The sequence below is a fragment of the Haliaeetus albicilla genome, chromosome 2 (genome assembly GCF_947461875.1).
Source record: "Haliaeetus albicilla chromosome 2, bHalAlb1.1, whole genome shotgun sequence".
Taxonomy (NCBI): Eukaryota; Metazoa; Chordata; class Aves; order Accipitriformes; family Accipitridae; genus Haliaeetus; species Haliaeetus albicilla.
In genome coordinates this window covers 43,459,800-43,487,756 of record NC_091484.1, presented here as the reverse complement: position 1 = coordinate 43,487,756, position 27,957 = coordinate 43,459,800, and the positions used below count along the sequence as shown (strand labels likewise).

Genomic DNA, 27,957 nt, shown 5'->3' with positions numbered 1-27,957 from the left:
GCTCATGGCACTAACATTGAATTCTGATGCTCAGTTTAAAGCAAATTATGGGGGATTTGTCTTTGCATAATGCTTAGCTATTTAAGGAAGTAAACATTGCCAAACTGAAACCTTGCTCATTCTTCTAGAACACATTCACATAGAAACTTATATGTAACATATTGCTCCTCTTGCTTTATTTAAATTGTATCAATGCCCAAGTTTGCTAAACTGGTTCATAATTACTTCTGTTGTACTAATGATCTCATTTCTTGGAAATAAAATAGTCACTTTTCCCCTAATTTCTACAAAGGTATGTGAAAAGCAGGTAAAAATATATTGCTTTGGCATAACTATTGCTGGGAGAGACAAATATCTATCTTATCTCGTTCGTCAGAACAAGCTATACCATTTATATTTCATTGTAAAACAAAGAACTATTACATGCTGCACAAATACGCTCGATATTTTGTTAATGCTTCACCCTTCCTACTATAATACTGCTATACCCGTACTTACTCCCTTATGAGCAAAATGTGATTTTCAAGAGTAATGTTCATACCTGGCTGACATATGATAGAAAGGCAATAAAGCCATAGCTAGGTTCAAGCTGAAGCTGAATTTATGACACCATTTTGGATCCATACACATCACCTCCTGTCAGTACCTGCATCTCTCATTTTCAACCACTAGATGGTGTGAAAAAATAAAAAAATTGCCAAGGATTCCTGCCTACTGCCACAAAATCCAAGTATTTACGCAGTGGATTAGGAAATATTTTTTGAAGAAAAGTCTTGACCCACTTCAGGATGGCTAGGTTCACTTTTCCTTTGGTTGTATTTTCACTTACCAGACAAAGAGCTCATAAATGATCAGACCTTGAAACTGAATCAAGTGGAGGGTTAAGATGGATAATTCTCTGGCACTTTCCCCTCCCGGGACCCTAAATTCAGAGCTGACAGTAGCGGCCAACACTCATTTTTCTGAAAAAGCTGTAACAATCTTTAAGTGAAACAGGGCTGAATTTTCTGGGCTGTATTTTGGAGTAGAAATCATTCGCAAAGAGAGAAGCTCTATATATCTGGAGCAGCAGCAAGCTTGCTTCAAGGACCGATTACGGATTAATCACGGCATGACCACAAGACAGTTGATATACAGAGGACAGCTTAAGCTACTGTTTTTCTATTCTGCTCCATTTTTTAAATTAAATTTCTCACTCTTTTGAGGAAGGAGTAGCAAATTATTTTTTCACCTACAAGCTGAAGATTAAGATTTTATAGTCCTCATACCGTACCAGAAAAGAACAACCCACAAAGAGGCCAAACTCATACAGTGGAATCTGTTTGTTCATGGCCTTTTGGGGGGAGGGAGAGGGGAAAGAGGTTGTTATTTTAAATTAGTACCATTCTTCAGTGCTGTATAACTGCTTGAAAGTCTGCCCAATCCAAGAGTGTTATCCGGCCTTTAGTAATGCAATTCAGTTATTAGTCTAAGTGACAACGAAATACCTCAAAAGACATACACAGTCACATTACCATTAGTAATATATCTTCTATATTTTTATATAGGACTATCTTTGTATCCATAAATCTTAAATTTATTTAAACAGAGGCTGTTACATTTATTATCTGGAAACATTGCAGTTAAAGGTATCATGAAAGATTTAAAGCAATTGTGACAAAACTGAAGAGTTTGAAACTAAGACAAACAGATGCCTTTAGCTTTCATGCACCTACTTGTATATTTCAGTGACCTACAATATCTTTGGCATTAATTATACTGAACGGCAATTATATCTGAGATATATATTCTACATACATTTTAAAATGTGTTTTTTTCAATGAGAACTTGAAAAGCTCAGCTTTTTTCTAGTAAGTGGCAAAAAGAGAAATTTCCTTTGATGAATTGTTCAGAAGTAGACCTCAATGGACCACAAGATATATATTTTCAGAGAGGTTTTGTTTTTGTTGGGGGCGGGGGTTAAGGAAAAATAAGAAAATTAACCAACATTAAAGTAGAATAAAATGCCATGCTTATACTGCTTATCACTTTAGATGAGAGGAATTATATTTCTCATTTGCTTTGCAAACAAGAAAGCAAAAAATTAAAAATTGCCCAAATCTGTCAGAGCAAACAAATTTGGAACCTGAGCTGTCAGAACAATTACAATATACATACAAAGATGAAAGCATAGTTCAAGAAAACAAACCATCTTCTGTAGCAAGATGCCCAGAAAGTCAGAATCAGCACAGCCAGTAATATAAAACAGGAAACAAAAAACATAACTTACAAGATAATTTAAAATTCTACAAGGTTAACTTTTACAAGCAGAAAGCACATTGTCTCCCGTTAAATCAGTTAACAAATGGTAGCCAAGATTTAACAAGTAAATAAACATGCTTTTAAGTTAATTCCTGTTACATGGCTCTGTTTTAAATGTGATTATAGTTCATTTGACAAAATAATTAATTGCAGTGAATATCTGATTGCAAACAAAGGATCTGAAAGGGAGTGCCAATTTCCCCCCATAGAACTGTGGGAAAGTGCCTTTCTGCCATGGCTCTCTTTTCACAACTATGTAACCCCAGCAGCATCCCGTACCTTGCTGAGAATGTAGATAACATCACCCCGTTTAAACGTCAACTCATCAGGTACATCTCCTGTGCAGTCCCACAAACCTTGATAGAAATTGGCATAATCGGTATTTTTGCTCTCTGCAAAGAAAACGGCATCTAATTACAAAAGGATGAAGATTGAGGGAATAAAGTTACTCTTTAAATCTCCTCCAGATAGTATAAAGCAATTTATTAGTACACATTTCTTACTCCTCTTTTCAGAAACAGCTCCTTCATACCACAAAAGCAAGTGGAAAACAAGTTTAATGTGTGAGCCCTTCACTGGCAAGTTGTATCACTTAAAAACATGTAGCTACAGGTTTTCAAAGCATTTTCCAGCTACAACTTAAAGCAGCTCTTTTCCTCTACTAATGTATTTCCAGCAAGCATATTTGTATCTCAACTTGAAACTGATAAAATTGCTAGAATATCATGAATAATAATCTGTGAAAGGAAGCCAAAATAAGTATTTTGTGATATGCTCCCCCCCCTCCTGTTCCAAAAAAAAGTAAATAACTTCTCTGAGAACCTTTGAGATAACCCTTGATTGTTCCTTCTGAAATATTGGAGAACTTGGAAACTGTTGCTGAAGCTGCATTTTAAAAATATTTGTGTCAGCTCCAGTTTAGGACATTAAACTCTGGCTAAACATGCAACTCCACTACAGTCATAAACTCATCCTTCTAACAGCATAAGCACAATGGATGTGCTGTGTTCAAGCTGCCATACAGACCATTAACTGATTGATTATTTAGCACTCTTTGCTCTGTAATATGGCAATAACACAGTAATAAATGCTTTGTCATACACTTACAATACAGAGTACATCTATTGAAACACAGCACTTACACACAGTTAAATACACTGGGTGCTTCTGTTACACTGCAAACTATTTCCTGTTTTTAATTCCACGAGAATGGAGTGTGATGAGTTAATGCAAAAAGAATGTAAGCAATACCACTAAGATGACCAGTTACATTATGTATACACTAACCAGACAGAATGTATATGTACTAATAATTTACATCACTGGAAAGCTATCTTCTAATTCTGATAACATAAATATCACTGAACTGGCTGGATCAAGGCTGTCATCTTAGTTTTGTTATATGATCCTCGAACAGCAGGCTTGCTGGTTATTCCAACATATACCAGTTACATTTGCATGTCGTTAGCACTCTACACCATTATTTATAGTTTACAATTTAATCATGATTGGTTCACTTTATTACTGAAAAAATCCTTCTAAAATATCAAGTATCAAGCAATAGAAAGTGTCATGCTATTAAAAAAATAGCAGTATTTAACTTGTGGTTTTCCCTATTTTGACAAATACTTAGATTTTAATTTTAATACACTCTGTATGAGCAAGAAGAGCTTTTTTTCTATTTATCCATTTCAGTCTGTGTTCTGTGCTATCCTGTTTTGGTGGCAATACTGTCATAAGGCTAAATATTCACAGTCTTGAATTTAAAGCTGCTATGCAAGTTAGCCACCATTTAATTTTCCATAACCTCGTGATGAGTAGCTACTACTTGCTACATAGCACTAGGGGGCGTTCTGAATACCAATGCACAAATCCTTCCATCATCACACCACAAGGAGCCACTGATACATATATAAAAACTCCCAACCATTCAGAAATATGAGATAAGGTTATCGTAAAATGCATAGACAGAATGATTTCAAGAGGAAGGCAGAATCAGTTTAAAATGTTGCACTTCCAAATTTTGGCCCTTCCCATTTGTCAGCTTACCAATTTAGCATTAGACGATTATAAACACAGGTTAGCGCCAAATTAATTTGTAATAAACATTAAATCAGAATCTCTCCTCAGTCTTTTGATACCTCATTGATCACAGTTCCCAGCTCTACCTCGTAAAACACAATGTAAGCATACATAAGAAAAAACTAAAAGAGCTATTTCTGTCTATCTCCCACCTTTCGAATCTTTCAGCAGTTGTCTTAGTGATTTGATTTAAAATATATTAATCAGTACTTTTACTTCTTCAGGATTGCACTGAAATGAATCATGACTTTTCACAGTAATCTTTATCACTTTGAGGTCTGTTCTTACCTTTATGTGCCTGAAGTAACTCCTGTTAACACTAATGGGAGTTACATGGGGAACATCAGCAACAGGAGAGATCCCACAGTGGGTGAGACACATCTCTCCCTAGATGTTCATCATGAGCATTTAATTAAGCCTTAAAGTGGGAAATCAACTCAACTAAAAACACAGCAGCACTGGAAAAGATGCATTTTAAAATAAGCTTATTGCTACAGTGAAGATGTTGCCCAAAGACTAACCATGGCTCTGTGCCCTCATATGTGAATTCAACGTAAGACAGAGTTGTTTAAATCAGAAAGCCACATTTCTTGGAAAACCGTACACCAGTATACCAGGAGCAGAGAAATCAAAAGCAGGGAGAGAAAGTGCCAGCATAAGTTTGTGAACAACTATGCTGGTCTTCCAACAAGCGTTACTTTCAAATTCGAAATACCGTCTCATACCCACCAGCACAAGTTTCCCCAAATTCTCCAAGTATAACTGCACACACATAAAAGCCAACTGTAAATTTAACTTCAGAATCTATACATCTAAATGGCAAAATGCTTCATAAAATCATTCATAGTGCTTCACAAACACAGAGGTAGAACAAAAGAAAGCTGCAAAAACCTCTGTAAAACACAAGCCCATTCCTTCTTACTTCAGTCCCCCTTTCAGTTAGAGAGGACCCTGCCAAATTTCATTTGATTGCCTCTGAAGAACTGAATGAAACAAAACTGGGAGACCTGGGTAAAGGAATTTGGTTATTTATACAGTAATGGAATTATGTGGAGCTTCTTAAACACATGTAATACCTGAAAACACCTGGTGGATTTAGCATCAAGAACTTATGTGCCCATTAGAGTTCAAATTCAAAAGGTATTGATTTGCTGGCATTACTGCCACAATACACTCTATTCTTATACACTGTGAAATGTTTTGTGCCTTAAAAATATGATGATGACATAACTGCTAAACTGAAGTCTGTCCTATTTCGAGGGCATGGTCACTTAGGCCACAAATATGAAAAAGGCATGATAAAAAAAAATATATATGTAGCAGAGGGTAGAAAGCAGTTTGGTTTTACCTACCCACTGCTTTTAATATTACCAATCAGAAGAAATGGCTGAGCAGGATTTTCGATAGGTTGTTTCTCCACGAAATACTAATTTCATTCCAGGACAGCTATCTGGATGAACAACTATATCCAACAGTTTCCAAAACTCTTCCACAAAGAATTCCTCATGGTTTTCTTCAGCCATCTCTGTTTTTCCAATAACAGTAATAGGAACAACAGATATTTTTGTCCAATATACTGATGAAAACACTTCAGAGTTTATTTGACAGATCAAACAGCAATGGCTGCCAGCCTTTGCAACAGTAGGCTCAAACTGCTTATTTCACTGAAAAATACTGGCACCTGGCAAAACATGCTTGAAGAAAGAAAGGTGAACAATTCAGGTAAAAAAATCTGCCAAGTATATCACTCAAGCATGCACTTCAAATATTGCAGACTTTTTAAAACTTAAGAATGCCCATGGATTACTCAAGGGGGGGAAAAATTATAAGAATATTCTAACAGCCTCAATAGACAGAAAAAACAAAACCTGGAAAAACAGATTAAGAGTACATATTTCAGACGGATTTAAGTGTGCTGTACCTTTGCAGCCTAAGCCAATCTAAATGCAGGCTGTTCCATTCCTGCCCCCTTCCTTGTGCCAATTTTGGCATTTGCCATTTCTGAGCACAAACCTGGCAGAAAACTAAACTGACCAAAATGAAAGAGGAATTACAGCCCAAGTATGGAAATGCACTACTTAAAACATTAGAATAAATGTGACTGTGCCTGATTTCCACCGATCTTCCATTTTAACGTTGATGGCATCTAAGTTAGCAAACCCTGCTACAGTAGTGACTTAGAGCTAGTAGTTCTATTATCTGCTTACGCATTGCTTGTGGAATGAAGAAACATGCATGTAAGTTTTCCTTTCACCACTGTGGTCCACTGCCCAGGACGTTAAACAGCTTGCCATTCGGATACATATTCCTTGACTCTTGATCAGATTCTTTAAAAGTTTATATCGTCAGATTTGAAGATTACTAGACTGGGCTACTTAACAATATTTGAAAGAGGTGAACTTCTGGAAAACTACTGTATCCCCTTTTGGTGATGATGTGCTCAATACTTACCATACTGAAGGCTTAAAGATGGAGAGACAGGTGAAGTTCAAAATTAACACTACCAGAATGACTCTTACACAAGTGATTTACACTCTCAGTGCCCTGAGGAGACATACCCTGTTAAAGAACAGTTATTTGTTTGTTCTGATGATGTCCTAAACTGCAAAGAATGCCTGTTAATTACTTGCCCTTTTTCCCACATGCCAGAAAAATTATGAAATAAGGGCAAAATAATTGTAGTGTAGTTATTTGGACTCAACCTCCAATCTAGCCCAATCTGTATAATCTTTCTCACTTCCCTTCTCCTATCCCTACTTAGTTACTCTAAAATCAAGGTATTTATACTGAGACAGCACCGAGCACGGTGCTTACCCCGAGCATGATGCTTACTGAAACAGTGATTGTGGAAATTATAATGGGTAGATAGTGCTAGCAAAAAAGACCCAGCAAGCCATATTATATAACTGAAATTCTTTAATGCTTTGGTATTTTTAAATAATTAGGTCACTAGCAATTAATGTAAAGCTATCCAGCAGCAACAGTCAGCATCAAGACTGAAGGAAGAAAAACTCAAGTCTGCACATTAACTGAAGTAGAGATAAGTCAGGGCAAGAAAAGAGTAGGAAAAAAGAAAGGTTTTTTGCACTTATGCTGAGCTCACAGACAATTTGCAGAATATTTTCTGTGAAATTCGGGTTTAGTAAAGCTAGGCAATAAATTAAATTTAAGAATGTACATGCTGTTTCTATGGAAAATCATGAAATATTCTTGAGTCAGGGTAGATATTTATCATGTGATGCCTATCAGATATACTCATGTCAACTCAGCCCTAAAAGTCAAGCAAATTTCCAGTGTTAAATAGTTAACTAAATAAAATCAGATCAGATTAGAAAATTATTGCTTGAAATGAATCTGATATCTGAGGAGAACTGTTATGGTATTTTCAAGGACATTACACAAATACTAGCAAGACTGATAAGGCAAGTTCTCATAGCAGTTGAAAATTTTCAGAAATGAAGGCTCTAAGGTTTCGATTTCTTAAAAGTAAGACCATCTAGAACTTCAAGAAGATATATTAGTGAAAAAAAAATGCTGTTGGCAACTTTATAATTGGATTGACCTCACGCTCCATTATGACAACACACTCATAATTACAGTAATGTCTAAATGAGTACTAAATATTAAAGTTGTAATGAGTCATGTTGTTTTACACATGTTTTTAGCAAAGCACAATGCTAACAGCATCTGATGAGCTGGCTCTTGTTTCCTTTCCAAGAAAAGCAACCCAAAACTCCTCACAGCAACCTGTTCCTGCTTTCCTGTATGGGTCAGGAAACCAGGCCTCTGTTTCCTCTCCACATGTTGCAACAGGAAGAGCACAGCAGAGCTACTTCCTAAAGGAACTCTTCTTGCCCACCCTTTCCTTGACAGCCCTGAAAGAATTATGTGTATTATGTACGATGGGGAAAGGAGAGCCAGATTGCATGTCAGTGCAGGTCACAGTTACAATGCAGCAGATCTTAAAAAGATGTAAGGTCTGATAAGAAGCAAGTCTTCTCTACTTGCTGTGTCAAATCACCAATAGTTTATCTAAAGGCCTGTGCCCTTGAAGCACATATATATCTTGTTTTTAAGCATAACTGGAAATACCTTTCTGTCAAGAAAAGTTGTCTGGCCATGTGACTTTACATGGTGTTTGCAGTTATTTTTCCAGTCCCAGAGATAATTAGCACAGGGGCAGCTTGCCAAGCTAAAGCTGAGAGAATATCCTTCACAGCCTTTCTGGGCATTTGTGTCCTTTTCCAATTTTTATGCTGCTGTCACTGGACTCTGGCATTTCTTACCCAATTCATTTGCTTTCTGTGGTAATCATATGCAATGAAGATATGCATGGCCAACATTTAAACAGGCTGCAGATCAATTAGTGGTCTTAAGTTTATCTGATTTTTATCAAAGAAGACAGAGCTTTGGGTCGATTGTCACAGCCTGTGTCAAGTTGACCTTTTCAGAGATGTCTACATTGCCAGTCCCTTGGGCAACTTGTTGTCCCCTGTTAGTCTCTGAATGGCAGAAGTCTCTTCTGCTCAAGCACAAAGTATACACAGATGTCTATATTACATTCTTATAGGTTTGACAGCAACTGCATGTTGTATCTATAAACTGTCCTTTAGCAGTGACACTTCCTCAATGATGATAAGCTAATTTATGCAACTAAATCTCCTTTGTGCAGAAATGAAAGCTAATTGAGTCATTACAAAGTAATTCAGGAAGGAATACCTTGTATAAATTGGCTTACTTTATAAATCCTTCTCAAGTGGTTTTCATGCATCCTAAGTGGCGCTAAGCAGTTTCGCTGCTATCAAATACACAGGTGAAAAAGACAGCTTTACAGAGCTACAAAAACATTATTTTAAAACAGCAAAGGGAGGAGACAAGAAAATAAAGGTAAAAAGAAAGCGTATACATGAAATAAAGAGGAAAGTTTTTAATTACCTGAAACAGTGGTAACTTTCTCCTGGCTCAGTTTTCTTGGCACTTCAGCATTTGAAGGAACACGTTCTTCTGCAAAACACATAACTGCAAATGAAAGTCTGAAGAGACACCTCAACTGACAGGAATTACAGCCCACATCAGTCTGAAAGCCACACTCTACATTTCCAGATCGTAAGCCCTGTTTACTATTTTGCATTTGTACAGATGTTGGAACGTTGTTATTTCTGTGGTTTCCCCCACCCATCCAAACACTCCAAGAGCTTTCTTTCAAAATCTCAATTGTGAACATCTGTTTCCCTTTTCACTCTGCTCTGAATGCGGTAATACAGAGCTGCAGTTCTGCTGTTTTTCAGTCATTCTGAGACAATTAGAATGAGGGTCCTAGTCTGCTCCATACCTTTCTTGCCAGAATAAAGAAAAGGAAACCGAGGATTGAGTAAGTATCCCCAGCCCATGCAAGAATTCGGAAGTTCTTAAGAGAAGTATGCAGAGAAGGCAGAGGACATCTTACCTTCAACACTGTCATACACACACACTAGCTGGACACCTGCATGGTGGGAACACAGCCACTACAGATGCCATACATTCAGTGCTCCTGTCTACTGTGCCTGACCATGGTTTTAAGCAAGCCAGACTATACCAAATAACTTAGTGCTAGTTTAAGGGACAAGAAAAGAGAAAGCCTGGCAGCGATCAGCTCTGAAGCATGTTTTCTGGCTAGCAGGCTTGGAACACTGTGGAATCCTCAGAGGCAATTTCAAAAGATGTGCTCCATACCCCTTGTCCGGCACAGACAGGGAACTCTCTCATGCCCACACCCTCACTTAAGTAAATCCACACTCCACTCAGTACAGGGATGTAAGATCTGCTCCTCACATTTCACAGTCAACAATTCTGTTGATGAGGCAAAAAAGGGAACAGATTATGAGGGTTTTTAGCTGTATTCTTTAGGTTCATAAGGAAGTAGAAGCAGATTTATCTTAGCCTTTACAGCATATCAAAACTGACAAAGCTGCTGTACTGAATGAGGAAATGGTATATTGATAAACCCACTGCTCAAACAAGAATTGGACTTTTTAATATATTTAAACTATTTGCCTTTGCTACTCATCACATCTTATACAAATATTCATGCTTCTTTTTAAGGCACACATTTCAGCAACTAATTTTGATATTTTATTAATGACAGACAACAGATACAGAACTCACAGCTTTTACAATGTTCCTTATTGTACAACTTTTATGTAATTACCTATCTACTTTGACAAAGAGTGAATTTTATATCAACAGTTCAAAGGATTTTAAGCCTTGTAAAAATTTAATCTATCCACAAGACTGTTCCTGCAAACATTAAAGCATATGTTTAAAGCATAAGAGTAGACCTGTTGAAAAGAGTATGCATAATTGCTGGTAACCTATATACGCAGCCCTATAAATATTACAATTACATCATGAGATTCACTCTACAAAGAGCTTTGAAATTCTGCCCTAAGCCAGCAAGATTTTTTCTCTCTGACTCTTGACTAGCTAAAAATCTGGTTGAGATGAATATAAACTATTATTTAAGCCAAGGGGGGGGGGGGGGGGAACAAACAACAACAAAACATACCCCACCACCACCCCAAACACCACCACCAAACCACAATAGAACAAGGAAAATCTGAAGCTGCGGTACAATACAAAACACTCTGAACTATTTACTGCATTCAAATGTATTCCCCCACTTGGCATAACACTTGTTGCATGTTTCCAAGTACACTCGTTTGTTTATTTTAAGCACTCACAATTTGAGCATAAATGGCAAAAATACATCCCTATGTGCTGTCCAGAGCACTAGGAGGCACTGTCATTCTGTGGCTTCCCTACCATTATTACACCACTCACAGTTAATATTATCCCATTATCAGTCACATTTTCTAGGATTGCTCCCTTTTCCCAGAACAACCCAGTTTCATCCAACACACAGAGTATTATACATTGATTAAATAAATGTTGATATTACATGTTACTGAATGTTTGGACCTACATCAACTGATGTGTTGACTATACTGTGGATTTTAACTCTATCACTGTCATGGTCATCAGACTAGCTTCAACTGAGGACTGACTAGTAGAGGGTATTTCAACTGAAGTATAACAGCAGAGAAGGTTTGAAGAGAAATTTTCATAAGGTACAGCTGAATACACGTAGAGTGCATTGTGGTTTCATGGAAAAAATTAGAACATACGCATTCCCCTTCATGGAAAACGTATTTTCTAGAAACAAGAGTTCACCAGATCCATATCTGCAGACGAGAAAATATCCGAACAATGTTCTTTGAATACTGAAAAGGTCCCAAATTCAAACAAAGGTTGTCCATATTAGCATACTCATTTGGATCTCAACCATCCCCACTTATCCCACTTTGCTTTACACTACAGAATTGTCACAGAGAGGATAAACTTTCAGGTGCAATTAGAGTGGAAGAGGCACTCCAGAAGCACACTGAGCATGGTCCAGCTGCTAAAGAGCATTCAGTCCATGGAACCAGACTAAAGTGACTCCATAGGAAACCTCTTCTGAAACATGCACAGAGAGAACATCAGATCCTCGCCACAAACTTGTGCTTTAGGAATCTGTTGCCAATGGTCCACGCTACTTGCTAATGCAATCATGCTCATAGTGGAGCAGATGTAACAGGCTTGGCTTAGGGTGGTAAAAAAGAACCTATGGTTCTCACTAGGTTTTTCTGGTCCCAAAGCAGGAACTATGTGCAGGAGATGTCCTTTAAACACAACCACCTCAATTACGCCAGGAATTATGGCTGTAGTCAGATGCAACATACTAAAATTTGTGTTGCAACATGGAATAGAGTCAGAAGATGAAAAATTAAAATAAAAAATACAGTGAAATCCTTCTGTATTATTAAGATACTGTGTAAGAGGAGTCACGCAGACCTTTAAAATAATCTGGTACAATGTTTCCTCTGTATCTCTTCTTCACACCATCGCTACCACTGCAGCGAGAAAATAATCTTCTTCACCTTCTCACTATGTCAAAATGAGACTAATCAACACTGATTGAACCAGTGAACTCCTCCAGAGCTGTAGAGCCAAAGAACCCTTGAGATACAGGTTATGTTCCATACTCTGCTGGTACTCAGAGACTCTAATGACAAACAACCTACAAAATTCTTGTGGTGACAATGCAACAAGGAACCAACTATATTTGTTATGGGTTTTTTCAGTTAGTCCATGAAAGCTGTTGAAAATAATTTACTTCTTTAATTTGCAGTCTGAAGAAAAAACAGAAAAATAATCACCCAATCCTAGATGATTCTGCCATCCACACAATTTAAAAAGTGACCAGTGAATTCTACACTAGTTGAGCTTTTTACATGAATCCATTGATTTTTTTTCTTCCAATTTCATTTTCTTAAAGGGGGAGGGTGAAAAAAAATTCAGACTACTTGAGTATAAAATGGATAAGAGTTTGGCTTGAACAGTGCATTCCTTCAATGGAATGTGGTATCTCCATGGTAAATATGCATAAACTTTCCAGTGTCCTCTACTAACACATTACTTAACCATCTTTTTACATTAGACTCTAATTTAATGCCATTATTAATTGATATTCTACTGTCTTCTAGTCTCTGACACATTGTCATTGCAGAATACTAGTTTATACCTTGAATAATCCCTGTTTGTGGGTTAATATATTCTATTCAACACTTTAATAACAGTAAACAAAAACAGCTCAGCTATGCAGCAAAATCTACCAAACCACACAGATGGTTATAAGGTTTTCATTGTGTGGTTTCCATAGCAATCATATTGCAAATCTGGAAGCTTCTTGCAAATAAGCAGCTTGTATTTACATGCCTCTCGGCTGCAGCATGGAACTCTACAACATGTGAAGTTGTTATTCCTATCGCATATTGTTAGAAAAATTATTGGAAGATGTTTTGATCAGTTCAGATAAAAACTACTGCAGTGAACTAATTTTTCATCTATTTCATAATGATACAAGCAATCACACACTTGTAATGTACATTAATATATCTTCATTTGAAATCTCACTGTGGTGTCAGAAGGTCATAAGCATACAAACAGGTCTTGTAAGACAGACCTCCACAAAAATACTTGTATTATTAAATAATCAATTAAAAAAAAAAAAAATCACAGTGTCTTTACTATTGTACTCAGCAGCAGTGACACACATGCAAACAAAAAGGTGTGTACATGAAGAACTCTGCTGACACAGAACGTCATAGGTCTATACTGCTTTGCGCAAGAAAAAGTAAAAGATACAATGGCCTGGTAACACCAAGAGTATTACTCCTTCACACTGCTTTTTTGCTAACAAATAATGACTCTGCACAAATGTAAACAAGAACTTTCATACATTAATAAATGCTCACTGTGGGAAAGAATCAAGACCTTTTCTCTCCCAGATTTATAATTTTACAAATTGACCTAACCCCTTAACAGATGGATTATTACTCTAATAAGGAACATAAATCAATCCCCCTGTGTAATTTTTTTAAAAATCAGTGAGAACTGGCTTTTTTTACAGACAAGATTATTTGTTTGGAGAAACATTTAAGAATTCCAAAGAAGGAGCAATAAACATGCAAAATTTAAGAACAAAATTGTTTTTATAATTTGGCCTGACACCTTCTGTTAACATCAGCAGGGAGGGCTAGAGACCACCTGGGGTCAAAGGAATAAGAATTAACACCCTGTTTTATGCAGGGCCAGCAAGTTGCCTTACCTGAGGACAGTGCTCCCCAGCCTTGGGGAAGGGGTCCTCTGCAGTATTCTCACTATATACACACCTGTACATGCCTATACACTTCACCCAAACTCTTACAGAGTTTTAGTCTAAGGAGCTTGATATCCCAGAAATCTTCCATGTGTTGCTTGGATTATTTGCCTTGGTGTGTGTATTCGTAATGGCAGGGATTTTCCTTTCTGGTGTCTTCTTTTAGACTCCAGATCCACACATTCTGTAGGGAGACATCTCCAAATCCAAGTAGCAAAACTCAAGCTTTGGTAATGATCCAATATTCCCACAGATCCATCCCTTTCCCCCAGTTCCTCCTGGACGTGACAGATTACTGCAAGATTTACACACAACTTGTTGACATTTCACCCTGCATTCCCAATAGCACTCTGTAAACAAATGAAACAGCTTGGAAAAGGCTGCTGATGGTGCTATTCTCTAGCCATGTGAGACCTGGGGGGCAGCAAAGAGGAGGAGACAGGCTATCGTTTTATTAAAGCCCCATCTGACTGTACTGGGGTGCATGGTTTGGGGATGAAAAAGCCTCCAGGACAGCGACAGAAGTGGAAAACAAGCTGGTTGCTATTTAGAGAAGAGACTATAAACTTAAGAATTTCTTACCATGACAGAAGAGAGGACAATTCTTATTTTATTCCTACTTGTATGGGTCAGCTAGTTACCACCCAACAGCTCAGACAGAGAAGTTACATTCCTGCATGACAAGCTTGAGTGAAAAAAACGATTTCTACAACACAAGCAGAAGAGACGGAAACAGAAACAGGTCACCCAGACACAGGCTAAACACTTGGGATTGCAGATGAGGCAACATCAAAATATGAGCAGAAGCAGAAGTTGCACCTGAATAAATGGTCACCACTGCGCTCAGAAATTCAATGGGAAACAGACAATACAGAATTGTATTCCAACAGAATACAGACAGAGATCTCCAGGTTATGAACAATATAAAAATACATTTTAATGAAAAACATTATGCACACTGAGATGCTTTAGTTTTAGTTGAGGACAACCCATGCCAATTCCTAGCCCCAATTCCTTCCAACACATGTGATCCAAATCTGATTCCAAGATGGAGGCAAAAGGTTTCATTCAAATATACTACCAGCTAAACTAGATGGGACCTCCAACTAACACTTTTTGCACAAGTTTTAATAAGCTCTTTGAAAACAACTATTATTTAAATTCTACAGTAAGTAAGGTTGAGTACATGCACCGCTCGTTCCAACCAGTAGACAGTAACAGAAGTCTGTTATTACTATTGACAACGTACTGACCTCCCAATGGCCTCAAATAAATAGCATCGGCTGTACAAAGTGAAAAGCTAGAATCATGAAATACTTTGGGATAGAAGGGACCAGTGGAAATTGCTTAGTCTAACACCCTGCTCTAACTCTGAAAGTTAGATCAAGTTTCTAGGAAACAGCATTTGGCTTCTTTTGGTACTCCAGACTAAGCTATTCAGCAGCAGTTTATAAGGGTCTATGCATTTTAATAGTTCACATATGAGAGAGCTGAAGCTAATGACTTTATAGAACAGGATTAGCTCAAATGACTCAGTTTTGTCCAGATCTTGCCAAGTTTCCAGATGTGAGGTTTCCTGAATTCCTTGAGAAATCCTACACTTTTTTTTTCCCCTCAGTTGCACTCCTTGTATCTTGAAAAGGTGCTACTGTGCACCGTTACTCCCAATTTTGTAAGCAGTCTGAATAACCAAACCAGCCATCTCCGCTAAAAATGAAGCACTGCCTCCCATTGAGAAGACCTTGGAAAAGTTACTTCATCATTCTCACAGAAAAGATTAGTAGATTTTGTTAATTAACTCAGGATCAATGCTGCAGGAAAAGGAGGTGAGAAGGAGAGGAAGTTATATTGGAGTCCTGGAATGTCACTTAGCCATTTTCTGGCAAAAAAAAAAATCTCTCTTAAAACAACCTTCCTGTGACACCACCCTGTGAATCTAAGCATATGTTATGGTTTGGCTTAATCAAAACCAAAAAGCAGATATAAAATTCCCTTCCTAACAAAAGCATTTTTGGAGATACAGCATTTGCTAAACTAAAGAGTGAAGTAAACAAACAAACAAAAAAAAACCAGTCCCACTAGGGACAAATACAAAACACACTTCAAGGCTGCAATTCTCTAGTCTTGTGCAGAAGAATTTTGTTTGGATCATATAACTATTGCTACGAAGAATAATAACAGAGTGAAGTAGTAGAGATAAATGTGTAAGTTCGGAGAACTGTTTCAGGAAAAAATCTCTTTCTAAATACATCTGTGAAAAAGACACTGCATTTCTCATTTATTATTGCACACATACCCATCCACATGAACTATACTAGGGCAATGGATTAAAAAAACGTGTTTTAAAAAGCAGGAACATACTATACGACTTCTCACTAGTTTACTAGAAAAAAACAAACAACAAAATATTTTTCTAGCAGAAAATACTTTTTATAATGTTTTAGGACAGAAAGTATGAAGAGTAAGTGATCAAAGAATACATATCTGTCCTTGGAGGAAAAAGTTACTCTCACACAAGACAGAAAATTGAGCATTGTTGGCAAGGTCGTCCACAGTTGTTGCAAAGTAGATCTTCTCACTCTACTGTGCATGATTTTACCAAGTTTTCGGGAAATGTAGGAACATGCTTTGCTTTACTTACCTTCCCTACTTGTTGAGACCTGAATATACATCAGCAGTTTTCCTCTTTTTCTTTCCTTTCCCCAGTACCAAGTGTCCCAGTACCCTTGCTTGCCTGCCCTTGCCCCACTCTGTAGTCACAACCAATTTGTATAAAGACTATATCCTCTCCAGACCCCACAAATTTTGTTCATTTACCAGAGAGGTTGTTATAGTATGAAAGTTGCTGTTTCCAGGGCTTCACAAGGCCCTTCAGGCTTTAAGAGCAAAGTATCAGAACAGGAGGAAAAACATGCTCAGTCACCTGAACGACAGAACAAAATATATTCATTAGGACAACTGAACAATCCAGAGGTACCGGCAATTCCTGGTTTTCGTTATAAATATATCAAGATTTCATGAACTCAGCTTCCTGCTTGGCGTGCCTGCTTGGCGCTCTCCTTGCAAATAAGCAATCTTCAGTCAAGTTTTGAATAAGTGACAGCTGAATCAACTTAGTTGTGCAGTTCCTAGCACTAGTCTTCCAAACAACAAATAATTTAAAATCTCCAATCAAAAAAAAAACCAAAAGGCAAAAACTTTACAATCTCTACAATCTCTTTTTTTTTTCTTAGACTAACATAGATGCAAAAGAACTAACAGTTTGGCAATTTAAGGTTAAAGGAGGAAAAAAAAAAAGTTAGTCTGACAGGATTAGGAGGAATAGAAATATGTAAAATCTTAGTTACACCAATAACAAGCTTGAGAGGAGAAAAGGTAGAAAAAGGCAGGAAAAGCAGCAGTACATACCAGGAAAGACCATTTAGAATGTCTAATTTTGGAATAGTAAAATTTCTTTGACAAAATGATCTAATTATTATTAATAAAATTCAATACAAATATGCCAAAGTGCAATGTGCACTGCATAGAAATAAGGGATGGGTTTTGCACTGACCTTTTTATTTCCTCATGAAGAAGGACCTGATAATAGTAATTCTTCTCAAGAGAAAAGATAAAGGTCATCACAAGCAAGTTCAATAGTGGATATGCACACAATAATTATAACAAAGAATAAAAGAAATTAGAGAGAGATCCACTTCCAGAAACTCATTCATTCTTTTCCCATTTTTATATTCACAAACACTTTGTATTTACAATTAAAGTCACTATTTCAGGGTTTTGTTTTCAGAAATCAAGCCTCTTAAAATTGTCTAATCCTATATGCTGAGTGAACCAGTCAGAATATATTAAACTCAGAAAACAAAACATTATTTGATGGACCATCAAACAAGGTGAAAATTTCATAAATTACTTCAGAATCCAGCTCCTTACAAATTCCTTAAGTTTGATTAGGTACTTTTTAAAATGTTACCTATATTTTTTTGATCAAGAGATTAGGTAACTTCCACACCTGAACAGAAGCATCTCTGAAGGTAAAGTTTCATGTTAGCTTCCAACAAAAGCACAATTTTGGCTCCACTTCTAAGTGTGCTCCTAAAGCCTCAAATTTGGCATACAAAATTGAGGCAATAGGCACCTTACCTAAATCCATATTTAAACATTTAAAGAAGGAATAAAATATTTTAGGATACAGCTCTTAACAGGCCTCAACAACGTAAAGGAAAGCTTCTGGGGTTTAACATTTCTACATGCTCATCCAATTATTTAGCTGATTAACAAAAAATGTTCCCTCCTCTGTCCCTTCCTCACCCTCCCAAAAAAGTAGTTGCAATTATTGGACAGAATGCAAATTAGTAGCTCAAAGGGACAAAATAAACAACAATTTTGAAGTTGATTCCATGGTTGTATTGTAAGTTCACAGGAATTTGCGCTAGAGATTGCTTGCCTAAATACATGTGGCATGCACATAAGTACATTCATATATATAAATATAATAAAGATTTATGTGAATTTACTGTAACTAAAATAAATTTGTTTGTTCTCTCAACCCATAATAGCTCTTAGTTATGTAAATAGTTTAAGTGTTCAACATGACATTTTATAAACCTTATTAATAAAATGTTTTGCTAAAATAAATGTGGTGGCTACTAAAATCTACATAGAATATATAAATAGTTCTCTATGTAAATACTTCTAGCAATCAAATATTCAATTAACGAATCTATACTGTATAACTCTGTACTACAGTGTTATTTGACAACCATGTACAGAGGTTATATTTCTCAGGCTTAAATTTATATGGTAGACAGAAAAAAGCCTGTATATGTCAAGTAAAGTTTCCCATACTCGTTGATCAGCAGCAAGATTTAAATTTAAAAGCCATTTCTGAAAACTACACATCCTTAATTGTGACAAATGTGACTTGACATAATATTTACATACATAGAATTCATAAAGAAAGCATCTTGTTTAAACCACATAATATCCTTTAATAATCTGCAGGGTTAAAGTATTCAAATTTATAGTCTGATTCCAGAAATGAACTTACTCAAAAAAGGGACAGAAGACAAGGCATTTCAGCATAGCTCACTTTAGTGAAAGGAAACACAATACAGTCATTGGCATGTTTCCACAAGAAAAGTCTGGCTCCCAGATGCTTCTCTTATAACTCCTTTAAAAATGTTCTACCAAGACATTTTTGCATTCTCTGTGTTGATCATTAACTGCACATTGACAAAAAAAAATTCAGCAGCTTTCACCATTTGGATACTTTTATGAAAAGTAAAAAACCCACACCACTGCCTCTTTTTACTGTTTATGGCCCATGCCATCAAACCAAATTATGTCAACTACGCTAAATCCTTTCTCCAGCTTAAATAATGAAATAAAGTAATTGTAAAAATATTCTTGTTATGATTCACTAGTAAACAAAAATCAGGTTAAATCATAAATAAGCAGAAAATTATAGCTGCAACGCAGACTGTTTACACATACTGTATTTTGGGTAACATTCCCACATTTATTTCTACAAATACAGTCCCATTACCCTATTCTCATACGTTAAGTCCAGAGTGTTGGATGTTGGATCTTACTAGCCCTACACGCCACATACCACGATGCACCTCAGAGAGATGAGGTAGGACAGCAGGGATCTGGAAGTAGTTCACAAGCAGGAGGTGGCAACTGCTCCCCAGGCAGCTCACCATGTTACTGTGAGATTGGCATGCAGCTGGATCTCAGAAAAACCCAGGGCCCCCAGAGTCCCAGATTACTTGAATTGCCTCGCAGCCAGTACTTTCAATTACCCAGTTTTCATGCCAGAGACACAACACAGTCTCAGCTGCACTGTAAGAGCCACCACTTGTAGGCCTGATCTAGACAGTTTAACCAGAAATTAGGTCTTATGACCCGTATGGAAATTTTGACAAAATCGTATCCATCTTGACCTTCTGTTTATTGAATTATCTGAAACTACTGTTCAACATTTAGTAATGGAGATGCCTCACTTCTTAAGGAAATAAATTTGAGACAGGTATGGAAGCAAGTATAGTTTCGGTTAGTCTATTCTGGGACAACAGAAGGACGACCCTCATGCTAGGGTCCACAGGCTTTTCTGTAGATGGTGCTTTGTTTTTAAAATGAGATTCCTTCCTTTAATTCCCAGTTTTACTCACTGTTGCCTTCAAGATTCAAGGACAGAATAACTGTTACAGCCTGCTAAGACAAAACCCTTCCACAAACCAAAGACGGAAGTACTGGAACCTCTTCCTTAAAGATATTGAAAGGTCCCAAGATCTTAAACTAGTTTTCTTAGGACACAAACTCAGAGATTTTAGGTGGAGAAAATCAAGATCTGTTAGGAAAAAGCAGACTTCAAAAAAGGACTGAAACAAAATACCCCTGTGCCAACCATCCCCTTTCTCGATCAGAAAACTTTCCTCCTACCTTGCTGTCTAATCCAAATCTCACTGACTTGCCAAAAACATTCCTCAGTCTCTTCTGGCTTCTTAAAACATTCCTTCCTCTGCTGCTGAAGCTTATCTGTGTACCTGCACTCTGCACTTCCCTGGAGCACCCCTCTCTACTGTAGGGCACAGCAGACTGCTGCATCTTGCCCTCTTCTGCCTGGTCCACTGTGTGGTCTGGAAGTTGTACCCTGCTGACCATTTTCCTTTCCTAGGAGCAACCAACTTGCTTCTTTCAAAGACTCCTACCCAGCCCAGGGAGCAGCATCCAAGACCACGAAAGAGGCAGCCTTCTCCTATGTTGCCTTCCTTGTGTATGTGTAAACTAAACATGACATCCACTGCAAACACAGTACACTGTAACACACAAGCAAATCAGGTATGAATGCATATGACCAGCAAAATTCACGAAGCTCTGGTTAATTAGTATTTTGTTTGGCTAATTTCTCCATTTTGAGGAGGGTGGGAAGGAAAGTGAGTAGCACATAAAAAGCACACGCGGAGGAAAAGACATATACAAGAAGGATTTATGCTGATGCCTTTCTTAAGGCTGAAAAATTCAAGTAAGAGATTTGTGTCTACAGTAACAGAGTGATTAATTCAGCCTTTAAAGCCCACCTTGCTGCATCTTATTTGAGAATCCAGTTATATAAATTATGGTTCTTTAATAGCTACCTCGTGGAAACCAGAAAAGTTGAGAAGCGATAGCCTGAGGCACCATATAACCTCTGGTTGCTCTTTTTTCTCAAAAAACTCTACCTAATGGTTTTAATAGCCTGATACGCAGTCATTCGTCACAAATTCAAAAAGTAAAGGTTCCTTGATCTATCTAAATAGTCTTCATCAGTTATACCCAAGCAGTAGAGCAAGCCCAACATTTCTGTTTTCATAAATATACACAATACAATTGACATTTTGCTTTGAACTTGCTAAACTACAGCAATTCCTCACATTTTTGGTTAATAAACTATCTCACATAAAGACATTTCTTCTGAATGCTTTGCAATAGAATTATTGCAGTGCTTCTTAATTAGATAAAAACAGTGCTACCAAAGAAAACTACTTTGCTTTCAAAAGAATGAACTTTGGGTCCAAAACCCACTGAAGACATGCATGCATAAACAAAGCTTTGATCACATTTAACATGAAGCCAGCTGTCAGAAAGTCAACACTGAAAAAACTGTGATACAAGTAAAATTACTTTGTGTGATTTTGTCTCACCAGGATGACAAGCTTTTCTAAGACAGGATTCTATCTCTTGATAACAAACAACTTCTGTCACATACTGTTCACATCAGATTGGTTTTACAAATCAATAGTGTCAAACATTGTTTAGTGCTGGTGCACAGAAAATAGCATAAAAATAATTGATCAGTACTTGCAATAAAATATCTTATTTCAATAAGTAAATTCCTTTCAATGAGTTGTGTGCTAATTAGTTTCTAAAAGAGTTCTTTAAACAAAAAAATGCATGATTAAAAATACTTCCTTTTTAGATGTTATTAAGTATGCCTTCTAATTTTAAGTAAATAAGCTTCCAAATGCCAATAGGCAATGCAGACTTAACAATCAATTCCTGGTTTATTGGGGGGGGGGTGGGGGTGGGGGGCAAGGGGGTTGTCTGATTGGGCTTTAGGGTATTTTTTTTTTTTTTTAATCTCTGAAATACAGAAATAAAATTCAGCCTTTGCGAACTCAAGACTTTGATAAACACTGCCTTTCCAACATGAACTCCTTCAGTTTGTTGTAACAGTTCACCACAACTTCAGGAAGGTCGCTTCTATTTTCTCTACTTGTAAACTCTGAAACCTATGAAGTTTGAAACACCTGAAAACTATGAAGTCTTGCATGCAGTTCAAAGAGAGGAGAATAAATACCTAAACTTAATAGCACACATTTTCCATTTACTGTAGATATTGTAATTAACTTCTCTGAATCTCACTGCTGACCAAATTTTCTGCAGTCGAAGTACATTACTAAATAAAGAATATTCTTTTCTAAGAGTATTTCTCAGTAGACAACCCCACCCCAAGTCCAAACAGTGAATACACCCCTCACATGCCAATCAGACTAAATATGAATACTCAGTTATTATTCCATTTTTATTGGCCTCCTCACTTGCACGTTTGTGAATGTGTGTGTGACAGGGGAGCAGGGGTTGAATTGCATCATGGACAGTAGGCTTCCTGACAGCTATGGGCCACCTGTTGTTCACAGACCACCACTTTATATTTACCTTACCAGAAACACAGAAGAGCCTGTGAACCTTATTTTTCTTTCCAAAAACTTCCCACTTCCCACTCAATGGACATCTCATTCTTTTCAGCTACAAGAGATTGTCTTACCTCCTCTTCCATCACTGACACCTAACATCAATAGAAAGAAAAGGTTCCCTCTTTAGATGTAGGATTACATTAATTGAAGATAAAGCCGAATCTCTTGTGGCAAACAAAAGCTGTGGTCCAGATATCAAGTTCCTAACCGCCTTCTGGATGCAATGTCTTTAAATACAAAAAGTTGTCTGGATTCGTAACTCATGTCTCCTGAGCATTTAGTACGAGCTGAAAGACACTGCAAGGTATATATAAATCCCATAAGCATACTGCCTCAAAACCCAGAGTAACAGAGAATTCAGACATAGCTCTATTTCATCATAGCAGTTGGGATTTGGCACTATACAGTTGAAAGAGATTGGTTTTCAATAATTTTCATGTCTGGCATATAATCAAAGACACTTAGTAGACCCCAAATCCCAGTGATCAAGAAAAAAAAACCCACACATCTGGGACACAAAAAAAATCTTTACCATTCCCCAACACCGAAAGGTAGTTTACATCTGCTTTTCACTGCTCTTGTATTATTTTAATTACTTTTGATTTACAGCGAATTGAGTAAGCCCTGTAGCAGCCCCTTCTCCTTATTCTGGTACTCCACCTATCAGCAAGATATTATGGGCAAAAATACTTGATATATAAAAATAACGTAATGGCTAAACAAGTTAAGAAATCAAGATTTTTCATAACACTGAGATGCAATCTTTGAAAAAATGGTTTTGAAGAATGACCTATCCTCACTGCTTTAAAAGGAAAAAAATCCCTTGCTGTGTTCTTGAATCTGAAAGATGTTGTAATGGAAATGATTCAAAACACTTCCAGTAATTACTTTGGAAACTCATCTTTAGTACTGTCCTCAAAAATGCTGATCGTACATCTGGCCTTTTCAGCTCCAAATATTCCAGACCCTACTTGTACTTTATACTTTGAAATCACTTCATTTACTAATTAAAAGTACTTATAATTCTTTCTGTGGAAAAAATAAAAATAAAAAATTGATAGAACATCAGTATTACATACAACATCTGAGGACAAGTAGTAAAGAATTCCCTAACTACTTGAGGCAAACAACAAATGCTGGGAGCAATTTGGACAGTATACCAGGATATGTGATATACTGACTTAACACCAGTGATCACAGGTAACATCTCAGATTCCATAATCACCTGTGTCTCTGCTCACTTAAACCTACTGCTCTGGTTTACAACGACCAATTAACAGTTTCTTCGTTATAGCTTACTGGTTTTAGGAACTGATTATACAGCTGTAATCCACAACTGGGACTGCTTGACACCAAATGCTATGCTGGACCCACAGACCCTGACTGTGATATATTGAAAACTCTAAAATAAGCAAAGGTCTCCTGAAAAGGCATTTTCATTAACACAGTGCTGTGAAATCTTCACTTCTAGTGCCAAAAAGTCAATACATCTGACACTACATTTTGAGAACACAAATATTTGCTATGAGTTGGTGTTCATGAGTGACAGATCAAGCTTACACTCAAACTCTACTACATAATCATTACTTCCTTCTTCCCAAGAAGAGGTAAATCAGAGATCACATTCTTTTGCCCCAGTCCTCCATGCTCATGAAAAGGGTACAACATCATAAAAACAATTTGCTGCTTCAAAGTTCCAGCAATCCAGCAACAAGAGAGGATGAGGATGGTATTAAGTTACGCTGCTTAACTGCAGAGGTTAACTGTTAGAAAAAATTAAAGCAACAAAGCTGCTTAAAGAGACAACCATAAAATAGAGACAGGATGATCATTCCCTACCTTCATACTCAATGTCAGAAATAAGTTCTGAAACAATATCAACATAATTCTGAAACTATATCAGAGACTTTGTTTAAAGTAAGCAAACAAATTAAAAAGTGTTTCTTTGCATAACACACTTCCTATTACATACAACTTAAGACATTTCTTACCTTCTCCTGAGCTTTGCCTTAGTTACAGAGTTTGCCTAGCTAAGCTTCCAGCTACACTGCAAAACAGAATTATTGGCCAGATAGCTGGGCTTGACCAAACTGTTTGGCAGAGGACTGATAGCGGGAATCAAAAAACAAAAGCAAGCTTTCCATTCCCATGATCCTTGGCCCAATCAGAGATTGCATCAATCCTCAAATTTAATTTACAGCAAACTAAGAACTGATGCGAGTTCTACTGGCTGCGTTACTTCTCCACAGCAGTTCCCCTGACTAGAATCACCACAGCACTGAATTTCACTGTCCTTACCCCTCTCTCACCCAAAAGTTCTCTGTGTTATGGACAGGCTGAGAAGAGAGGGCACAAAGTCAACAATGCCAGCCTTGTGTCACATCACATTGCTTTGGAATTTCTATTCTGTAAGGGCAGCTTTTTATCTCCATGCACCAACTAAGCACTACCAAAGTAAGACTCGAACCTTATCTTTAGAATCATTTTACTGGAGACTATACTGTACACCACAGAAACTATTGCTATAATGCAAGTTCGTGAGCAGAAAGAGAACAGAAGAAAAAAGACAACACAAGATTGAAAATTAAGGTAAGTATGTTAGCTTAGATTTACACCTTTTTTCTCCTGTTGTGCAAGAGTGTTGTAGAGAGTACACAAACCGAGTTGAGGTTGTAGAAAGGATCAAGGTGGCAGGCAGTAGTTAGCATTGCAATTCTGGATATGTGCTCCATACAGATGTGAAACCACAGAAGACAATACTGAAGGCCTTTAAAAATTATGTCACTGAAAGCCCGAGTTAATAAAAAAATTCAGTCTTCAAGGGCTGTAACAGATGACAACATCTTTAAACCTGGCAAATGTTCTCTCTTCTGACAAGCACAACTCCATTGTTTAAAACACCACTAAGCTAGAAACTCTATGCATCTAGGTAGCTCTACACACCACACAGTTATTTAATACTACAGTTTTAGAAGTTATTTTATGTTACAGCTTATAATATCCAGCTGTGGACTGCAAAATTATATAGAGTGTAATAAGGTAGAAAATATATAGCTAATTAGCAAAAATCAGCCTTTATTGACAATATTTTTAATTTTGCTTAATGAAGTCTTCCTCTGTGTTTTTATTAAAAAACAAAAAGACAAAAGCTTAGTTTGTTGAAGACAGTATAAAGCTTTCTTTTCCTGAAGAATCTTGCAAGGAAGGTTTTACAAGTTGGGAAATCTTTGGCAGTTCTGATGTTTTTGACTCTACCTGAATAACCACACTAAAACACTAATATCAAGAACCAGGAAAATGATGCTTCTATGGTAAACATGAATTTGTATGTGCTATTAAAGAAGAAAGTAACTTAACAGATCAGAAGATTAATTTTCCCAACTTTCTTTGTACCCCCTCCAACTATCAACCCCACTCATCCTGCCAGCAGACAGTACAAATTGAATGCCTCTGAAATCTATGTTTTTAATAGGTTAATAGACTGTTACGATTCTGGATACTGGTTTGAAGCTATCCAGCTCCCGCCTGGAAAACTGATCTACACTGTCTCCTGCCACAGGTTGGGGGGAAAAAAAAAAAAAAAAAAGCTAAGCAATGATATAGCTAGAGAATACATCATCAGTCAGTCCCGATTACTGCAACAGTTCTCGAAAATTCCTGATTTTCAAAACTGTGCAAAAAATTTCCATATCCTCTTTTTAATCCAAACACTCTTTATTCAAATACCAAACCCAATATTACCAAATGGACTGCATCATGAACTGTCTTAATTTGCTTCTGAGATGTTGATATAAAAAACACTGGAGAACCCCTAAATGCAAAATTTTACTTACTTGAGAAATAGAAAATTATAGCCAAATAAATGATAACAAGGTACAATGAGCTGTGTACTTGAAATTCAGTATTTATAAAGCTCGTGGGTCTGCAGAAACAAAGGATCAGAAGCCTCTAACATGAAGATGCTTTAAGGATAAAAACAAAGTGAAGATTAATTTCTTCTCCCTCTTCACAGGGATCTAGCATATTTGCCTTCTGCATTCAAGAGCTTAGCATAGTTTTGTGGCTGTACAAATAATTCTTGTTTTCTGTTCTCTTAAAAGGCATTCAGAATTCCTTATGTGTTCTGTATTATTAAGTCAGGTAACAGCAGGGATAATGATGCTCCACCCTTTGACCATGAAAGGAAGAACAAGTGGTTCACTTACCTGGGAAAATAGAAAGGACAGCCAACTGGAATTAAATGCAACTAGTCAGGCCTAATTAAGGCACATGAGACCGAAGTGGAGTACACTCTTTTACCAAGTTTAGATGAACAGCTATACAAGAACCAAAATACATCCTACTCCTGTGACGTTTGTTAACTAGCATTTCACCTAATACTCTTCAATATGGTATGGATTAAGAAGAGAAGGACTGCTCTAAGGCATCAGAGCCGTAAGTTTTTAACTCCATTTAAGCAAATGGCTATTAAAGCACATTTATGGAAGAGAAAAAGATGCTTTAATTACATAAAATCTATTGCAAACTTATGCTTTATTTCTACTTAGTTATGCCAACACATCAAAATTAAGAGCTCCACTGTACAAGGTAAGATGGTCCTTCCTGAAAAGTGTACCATTCAAAGAGACAAGATGAAAAAGCATGAGATAAAGAAAGATAATACCTACTTGATAACATGAAAATGAAGCACCACTCCAAGATCATGCAGAAAGAAATTCATTTAACTAAAAACTGAAACTAGACTTCTTGAATAACAGAAAAGCTATCCTTTCTTTGTGACAGCTGTTCTGTTACATTTCAGATTTATTAGCCACATTAGGAGACAACAGTTCCTGAAAACTGACATAAAAGTGGGATGTAAGTGAAAACACTCTAAAATCTTGCAGAATCATACCAAGGCAGCAATTCTCTGAAGACAGAGCTTAAAGCAAAGAACTCAAAGCATATATTAACTATTGGCCTTCTACCAATATTTTATGTGTTACTGCTCCAGATCTACTTACTGTTTCAGATTCAAATAAACAGGTAAGATAAGTGAAGCTCAGAAAAGAGTAATTTATCCCAGGATACAATCTAGAGCTTCTTTAACAAAAGCAC

At 36.9% G+C, this 27,957-nt stretch overlaps 1 protein-coding gene across 3 annotated transcripts in view; it reads right to left on the bottom strand.

Annotated features, from left to right (window-relative positions):
* Positions 1-27,957, bottom strand: part of SKAP2 (src kinase associated phosphoprotein 2) — a 123,015-nt gene that overhangs the window by 10,389 nt on the left and 84,669 nt on the right. For 2 of the 3 annotated variants that reach the window (XM_069772861.1, XM_069772877.1), the window contains 2 exons: positions 9,319-9,387; positions 2,581-2,711 (listed from right to left, as the gene is read on the bottom strand). In XM_069772861.1, the coding sequence (XP_069628962.1) occupies positions 2,581-2,711; positions 9,319-9,387 (200 nt within the window). The remainder of the gene's footprint in view (positions 1-2,580; positions 2,712-9,318; positions 9,388-27,957) is intronic. The other variant, XM_069772871.1, reaches the window with a different exon arrangement.